Source organism: Rhamphochromis longiceps, linkage group LG10 (genome assembly GCF_057381845.1).
Source record: "Rhamphochromis longiceps isolate RC_006_pf linkage group LG10, R_longiceps_female_GT1.1, whole genome shotgun sequence".
Classification (NCBI taxonomy): domain Eukaryota; kingdom Metazoa; phylum Chordata; class Actinopteri; order Cichliformes; family Cichlidae; genus Rhamphochromis; species Rhamphochromis longiceps.
Genome location: NC_140566.1, coordinates 35,130,879 through 35,138,795, shown reverse-complemented (window position 1 = coordinate 35,138,795; position 7,917 = coordinate 35,130,879). Strand labels below are relative to the sequence as shown.

The 7,917-nt window shown below is 42.7% G+C and overlaps 1 protein-coding gene across 1 annotated transcript; it reads right to left on the bottom strand.

Annotated features, from left to right (window-relative positions):
* Positions 1-4,106: 4,106 nt before the first annotated feature.
* LOC146661337 (apoptosis-associated speck-like protein containing a CARD) lies at positions 4,107-7,526 on the bottom strand. The gene is made up of 4 exons (XM_085421435.1): positions 7,435-7,526; positions 6,391-6,688; positions 5,456-5,503; positions 4,107-5,029 (listed from the first exon to the last, which is right to left on the bottom strand). Exons 2-4 carry the CDS (start codon positions 6,686-6,688, stop codon positions 4,776-4,778), a joined length of 600 nt encoding a protein of 199 aa, XP_085277561.1. The 5' UTR covers positions 7,435-7,526; the 3' UTR covers positions 4,107-4,775.
* Positions 7,527-7,917: the final 391 nt, after the last annotated feature.

Here is a 7,917-nt window from a genome sequence, read left to right as displayed (position 1 = left end):
CCCTCGATTATTATCAGATCGGATGCAAAGTCTTTGGAAGTGAAACTCTGCTTACTCATTTATTTTTCTGTTGTAGATGAACGCCAACGATGTTTTTGGGTTTTTGTTTTTCAAAGTGAAATCGGTTGGACTGTTTGAAACTGTCGTTCACTCAGCGATGCTGCTGTGTGTGTGTGTGTGTGTCTGTCTGCTTGTTTTCCTCATGTTTGATATTTTTAATAAAGTCAAGTAGAAATAAACAGGTTGTTTCACATTATTGTTTTTTGAGCTCGGGATCAACTAAAGCTAGCTGGGAATAAACGTGCTAACAAAGCTAGCTTAAAAACAAACCAGCGGACACACGGGGTGAAGCTGCTTCACCTGCACAGGTCAGAAACAGACATTAAAGCCACAGCAGAACCAGAGTTGTGAGTTTAATGCCCGTCACGAGCGTCCCCGTCACGAGCGTCCATAGCTGGACTGGCCATCGGGCATACTGGGCATTTGCCCGGTGGGCCGCTGGCGATTTTTTGTTTTTATGGGCCAATGGATTTTAGGAAGGGTATATATAATGAAAGGTGTTGGATTGGCCAATTGGTCATGATCGACTCTGGGCTGGACCAATTACAGCCGAGGAGGCCGGATGCACCCTCCCCCTTGTTTAGCAATCACGTGATTTTCGTGCATTGCATGCTGGGAACTCGTGGCAAAACAATCCAAGCACCGCAGCAAATGCAAGCGTTTGCAGCACCGCAAAACGTTCATTCTCCGGTTCCAATACCTTCTTGCTTTTTCTTTGCCGCACAAAAAAGGAATGTACAAAACGAAGGAGAACAATGCCGGTCCGTACAAAGACAGACTCGACGAAAAGACCAAAGAAAAGATACGAGGAAAAAATCAAAGGAGTGAAAGGGTCAGACCCTTACGAGCACACAGAGTGGACAAAAGACGTCAGCGTGCTGCCCAACTTTCACCACGCTCAGATTTATAATCATACGGTTCTTGGAGTGAGTGCATACACTCATGAAGTTTAGTAACTTCAGGTCACTGCAACAAGCCCAGGTACAGTTTACCGACGGATGGGTGCAGGACCTTGAAATGCACCGTGTAGAACGAAAGACCATCGTACGAACAAAGGTAAGTTTACCAGTCTCACAAATCGTCGTCATAAATACACGTTCGTTAACCGTTTATTAATAGGACCTTTGAGCTCAACGGTAATTAATTAGTAGTGGAAATAATTTCTGGTTCATCACAGAAATGTAGCAGTGACAATAATACTGTATGCTGTAATCGTACTGGGCAATTAGTGATACAAAAACCCTGTTTTATCCTGTGAATAAAAGTATGTGTTTTTGTCAGTGTACCATAATAACAGAAGCGAAACGCAATATTGTGTCAGGACAATTCACTATTTATGCACAATAAACAAAGGAGCATAGCGCGACAATTTCTGTTCAGCGCCAGACTTGCTTGTAACCTATATCACCAATTATGTTAAGAAAAATGACGTATTAACTACTACAAAACTCTGACCTTTGTGGAAATGCTTGGAGCAGACTAACCTGTGAGCTGGAGTGTTCTGAGATGTTATATTTGGTATATCCAGACCATCCGTCGGCTCTTACTTCGGAAACATGGCTTAAAAAATTTCTCTTCAACGACGTAATCCGATTAAAAAAACGATCTCTTTACCCGTCGGCTTCTTGTGGCTGTCATGCGACCGGCTATTGCAGTTAATAATACGACAGCTTCTTGCCATTTTTTGTGTTTCTTTTTATCGCTGTGTAACTGAGTTCAATTGAACGCCTGCGTGCGCTAGTACCGCTTGCCACGAGTTCCCAGAATCCTTTGTGGTTTTACCCCTGAATGACGTCACATTTTCAATCTTTATCCTGGTGGGCCGGTCTCTAGTCAAAATGCCCGGGCCGATTTTTTGTCCCAGTCCAGCCTTGCGAGCGTCCCCGTCAGACTGACGTTCTCCGTGGAACCTGAACTCACCACAGAGCTCGTTCTTTATTGGTCCCTGTGAGGAGCACGGTTTGTCCTGAGCTTGCGTGTGGTTGGTCAGGTGATGGCGCCTCTGAAGAATGACCCACATGGTTTAATTTGAACCAACCTTCAAATTAAACCATGACCAGAAAAACTGAGCTTTATTGTTTCAGACAGGAAAAATGTACAAACGAGTTGACGTGGCTTTGAGGCTGGAAGCAGCTGGAGCTGCCTCTGGAGCTGGATCGCTTATTCTTTTTGGGCTTTGATGGTCCACCAAGTGCAGCCTGAACAAACCACCATCACAAAGTTAAAAGATGAGCTGGCAGATCAGATATTTCAGTTGTCAGATATTTCAACCAGAACAGTTTGAGGGGAAAGCCAAGCGGGCACTCTGGTTTATTTTCTGAGACAGTTGTTGCCTTTTATTGGATCTGATGGCAGAGAGCCGACGGCAAAGGGCCGCAGGTTTGAATCCAACCCGGACAGCTGCATTCACTTTCTGTGGTAAACGGTGATCTGCTCACACCATGAGCTAACCTGGCACTCAGACCAGTTTGTTTTTAATATTAAGGCATAAACTTATTCCTGCAGCCCCGCCAAAATAAAACCATGATCCTGTAATGAGCCAGAATTTTAAAAAAGGCCCTCACAGGATATAAGATTGGAAATATTTTGGTTGATGGGGAGGGCTCTAAAACTGACCTCTAAGGTTTAGATATGAGAGCAGGAACAGTCTGAGAACACCAGCACAAACACTAAAACACCAGATCATGTGCAGGGATGGTAAACGGGCAGTAAAAAGAAAAATGATAAATGGTTGCCATGGCGTCACCCTGCCAGTGCTGGATATACAGTCTGGTCCAAAAATATTTAACTTTTTTTTCTCGTTTTGGTTCTGTACATCGCCGCAGTGACGTTTAAATGAAACGACTCCAATGCCGTTGAAGTGCAGACTTTCAGCTTTGATTTTTCTTTTTTTTTAAACACAATGCCTTAATTTCAGGGGCGCAAAAGTAATCGACAAATAAGTAATCATAAAATGTTCATTTCTAATACTTGGTGGAAAACCCTTTGTTGGTGATGACAGCCTGAAGTCTTGAACTCTTCTGCGTATGCTGGGTTTCCTCCTTTCGCTCTGCCAGGGCGTTTCTGCAGCAGCTCTCAGCTGCTGTTTGTTTGGTGGCCTTTCTTCAACAAGTGAAGACTAAACTCGGGTTAAGATCAGTGAGTGACTGGGCCATGGAGGATATTCCACTTCTTTGCTCTAACAGATGTGTCTGTCTGGATGAATGTGATTTCACTCTTACCTTGTCAGGCTGGAAGCTTTTCCACCATCCTTTAAAAGAAGAAACTGTTACTTTTGTTTTGAGGTAAACTTTCAAAGGTCAAATGAGTTTCTGCTGTTTAAATGTAATTTACTCCCCAAGAGGCGAGCCTGGGGAGGAGTTCACTGGCCCCGGCCCAGAGCTCATGACGGGAGGTAATGGTAGACTTCTTATCTCATGAAAGCTCCAACGCACACTGAAAGTGTCTAAAACCACAGCGGACCCACTGTGACCCCTTTAGGTGTTTTTACGTACCGACTTCAGGCTCCGTCGGCTGATTTTGAATCACCTTCACCACGTTTCCTCTTCTTCCCTGAAAATTACATTTTGAAAAGTTGAACAGAGATTTTAAAGGTTGAATATGTCAATAGATGGTTTTCAATGAATAATAATTCGACACTTAGGCTACGTTCACTCTGCAGGTCTTGATGCTCAATTCCGATTTTTTTGATCAAATCCCATTTTTTTGTCTGCTTGTTCACACTACAAATAAAATGCGACAGCAAACGCGCTCTAGTGTGAACGCTCAAAGCGCCGCATGCGCAAAAGAAGACGTCACACACAACGCGCTCTGTTTAGACCCAGAGCAACAGCATTGTTTGACTGATGGCCCTTAATATAAAGACTTCGGGCTTCACGTTTCACGATTTTTGCTTTAAGTTATTTTGTTATTTACATAATAATGTAAATAACCTAATAATGATCCTTATTGCTGTTTTAGAGGAGCGCTGCTTCAAAGGATAGTTGCAGATTATACAGTACAAATGAAATGTTCACGTTTCTCCAACATTGTCTTCCCAACAGTTTCACCGGATGGCCAGGAAGCGTTCGCGATGTCTTCTCCGGCGCTGATAATTGGCGCCTGTCTTGTGTCGGTGACGTAAAAGACGAATTTAATGCGACTTGACCGTCAAACAGCAGTCGCTTTCTGAAACATCAGATATGTATCGGATTCAGGACCACATACAAAAGTGACCCAGATCGGATTTGAAAATATCGGATTTGTGCCGTTCACACTGTCAGACCATGATCGGATAGATGGTCGCAGAGGGTAAAAAAAAATCTGATTTGATGCGCTTTCGCCTGCAGTGTGAACGTAGCCTAAGTATTACTGTAATTAGCGGAACATGCGGCTAAACATGTCACCCCTGGTCTGATTGGGGAGGGGACCAGAGAAAACTACAAATTTGCACACCAATTCAATATTGATTTTAGTGACCTCCGATTGGCGTAACCGGGTGTCATTACTGCCGACGTGAATTATGATTTTACTGAAAACTGTCTGGTAACTTCCTGGTTGAGTAGAAGTTTGTGTTTTATTGGATGAAACTTGTTTTCTGTGACCAAAGAAAGGTAAGCGCTGACATGCTGGTGTGTGATTTACCACACAAATTTTAATTTATTGAAGCCCAACATAAGGTGCCACAGATGTACAATAGATACACAAATATAAAATGTTAAAAACACAAAGTTCTTTCAGCTGAGGTCCTCAATGAGCATCTTCTCATGTTTCTTGAGGCTTTGGTAGAAGGCTTCTTTGGCGGCATCGCCAGCTTTCAGAGGACCGTTGTAGAGCGCCCTCATCTTCTCCTGAGGGGTCTGCTGAGCTCTGATTTCATCATAAGCTTCTTGTTGGATGATTTTTTCTTTTAGCTCTTCCAGAATCGGTTCGATGTTGCTCACTCTCTGGATCAGCTCGACTCGGTGTTCATCCACAAAGTGTTTTTGTCCTGAGGGGAAAATGACAGCGACTGATTGGAGTCTTGGTTCATTGCTTTTATATCAAAATGCAAGAATACATTTTTATTTAAAAACATAAATCACTGAAGTTTGTTAAAGAAAGATCCAGAAATATTGATGTCATTGTTTGGGTTCTCTGGTAATGAGACCAGAGGATTATTATATGAGTGGCCTGCCTGTGTTTTACTGATTTTATCCTTTGTTCCTTTTTCCATCGTCATTACTGTCTGTGATTGATCAGTGATTCATTTGTGCTGTATTATTCGCCTCCCAGGAGTTTTGATTAAAGTTCTTTATTTTTCACCTGATCACCGTCTCATTGCTGTCTGCAGTTTGAACTTCAGGAACGTGACAAACGCTGTGACACGTTTCTGTTTCTAATCAAACACATTTACTGAGGACAGCTGTGTGCCTACCATCAGCCAGAGCTCTGACACCAGTTGCTCCTGTTGATGGTCCTGCATCTGAAAAATAAAATTGGGTTGTTAAACAAATCAACTGCTCTCATCCGCTGTAACTATAGCAACAACAAAAACCCACACAGGTAAACAGACTCAAGTTTGTTTGTTCTGCCCACTCCTGCTCTACCTGAAGGAACTCCAGCAAATGTGAGGTTTTACATCCTGGTCTTACGTGCTGCCTGCAGAATCTAATTTAATGGTTTGTCAGCTGAATAAATGTTGTACCAGTCATTTCTTAGCATATCTGATTTCAGAGCATGTCGAAGTATATTTAGTGTCACTTTCATTATAATCAAAGTTCAATATTTTTGAAAGGAAAACCTTTCCCTACATTTGCTGTTCTTTATGACTGAGTTCACCAGTGCTTTATTATCCCTCTTACAGGTGTGTGTAGTCTGCATGTGCTCAGCTTCATCTTCCTTAAATTCTAAAATCTGCTCCTGGTTTGTGGAATTATACTTTCTTGTTGCTTCCTCAGATTGGAACTGATGACTCTATATTTGTAACCTGCCTGCCAGTCTCACTGTTATCTGCATCTTCAGCAACATGAGAGCTGTGAGTCTGGAGACACTTTACCAGTTTTCTCCACAAAGTAAGCATGAAACCCTCCCAGTGGTCCCTGGTTTAATCATGTGATGCTGTGTATCTGGCACTTTCATAAAACATTTTTCGACCTTTCAAGAAATGTGGAATTACAATAAAATGAATAAACATGAATAATTAAATCTTAGATTCTCATTTTAACATGAAGAAAGAAAAAAAGACCTAAACATCAAACATCTGTAAAAACCTCTTGATTTTCACTTACACTGACCTTTAAAGCTTCTGCTGTTGCTCACAGACCATCTGTAGAAACTTCACATAAACATCAGGTCACAGGATGAACTCACCTCTTCTTTCACTCTCCTGTTTCTTCTTCAGTCTTTCCACAAAGGGGCGCAGTCGGTCCTGAACTCTTGGGTCCCTCCGAGGTATCCGATCCATTATTTTATTGATTTCATGGACAGATGTTTCCACTCCGTAGTGCTCGATGATTACTTGGGGCATCTCTTCTCTGGGCTTGTCCGTCCTTACATGTTTGGGGATACCCGACAGAAAAAGCATCATCTTCTTGTACTGTGACCCATCGAGCTCTTCGAGGATCTCGGTCAGAGCTATTTTCCACTCTTCCTCTGAAATCGTTGACATCTGACACACGGACAGAAACGCTCTGTTACACCAGCTCCATGAAGCCAACACACTGAGAGGTGAAAGCACACTGTGCAGTTTTCACTGCACCTCACATTCATCTGAGAAGTTTCATTTCTACTTTCAGCCTTGTTTTAACACTTATTGAAACGCAGTTTAAAGGCCCCGCCCTCTGAGAGCTGTCATGTAAACACAGAGTGATCTGTGTGTTCTGTTTCCAGCTGTGGGAAATCGACTCGGCAGCAGATCAGAATCACAAACAACAACATTTACACAGAGACTCTATAGTCAGAGTTTCCTTTGCACTGAGCCTTTCTATTCTCCATGAGGGCGGGTGTTGTTCACCAGGAGGACCCGAGGACCCCGTCTGTCACACCACTGACCTGCTGCAGGTCATTTTGTAGCTCCGGCACTGCTCATCCTGTTCCTCCTTGCACTAAGGAGCAGGTACATACGACACACACTGTATACAGGCTTTTGCAGAGGTGCTTTATTCATCGTCTGCAGAAAAAAAAAAGCTTCCCTGAAACAAACTTCCTGATGGGAGGAGATGCTGCCCGAGGACAGAGCTGCTGTGCCAATGACACGCACTACCAGGAAACAGAACCCGTAACAGGCGATAATCTGCTCTCACATTTCTTTGTTCAAACCACAAGATCAACAATAGTTTATAAATGTAAAATTCTTAACTATAAAACATTTCTTTTGTAACAGCTTTCAGGGAAAAGCATTTAAATAATACTCACTCCTGCTGGTTTTCAGCCGCAGCTTAGTTCACGAGTTTCAGAGCAGCAAACTGTTTGAGGAAGGCGGGAAAGCTGCTCAGTGTCATATTTCACTACGCAGCGTCTGTGTGATGTCAGCGCGCAGGTCGAACATACCAACTTAGCTTTTATATCGTTTGCTTGTCAAATACACACTGATCATAACAGATACACACACACACACACAGATTATAGCATCCCTGTTTGTTCAGAAATAAATTTTAATCCTCTTAACAGGCAGTTTCAGAGTCACAGTCCCCATCCTCATACAGAATGGTTTGGCCCACAACGGCTGTACAGCACACTTCCTGTCTCTTCTTAAAGTAACACAAATATGTAAGCAGAGATGAAGCAGAGTTATAAGATAAGATAGAACTTTATTAATCCCTCGGGTGGGTTCCTCTGGGAAATTCGGTTTCCAAAAGCACAGCACCGACAGAAGTTACAGTTACAGAATGTTATATA

Excerpts from the sequence above, each read along its gene's own strand:
- LOC146661337 (XM_085421435.1), bottom strand. The coding sequence starts at position 6,688 with ATGTCAACGATTTCAGAGGAAGAGTGGAAAATAGCTCTGACCGAGATC. Across the intron at positions 5,504-6,390 it reads ACAGGAGAGTGAAAGAAGAG|ATGCAGGACCATCAACAGGA; the intron begins GTGAGTTCATCC and ends TTTATTTTTCAG. Across the intron at positions 5,030-5,455 it reads TGTCAGAGCTCTGGCTGATG|GACAAAAACACTTTGTGGAT; the intron begins GTAGGCACACAG and ends TTTTCCCCTCAG.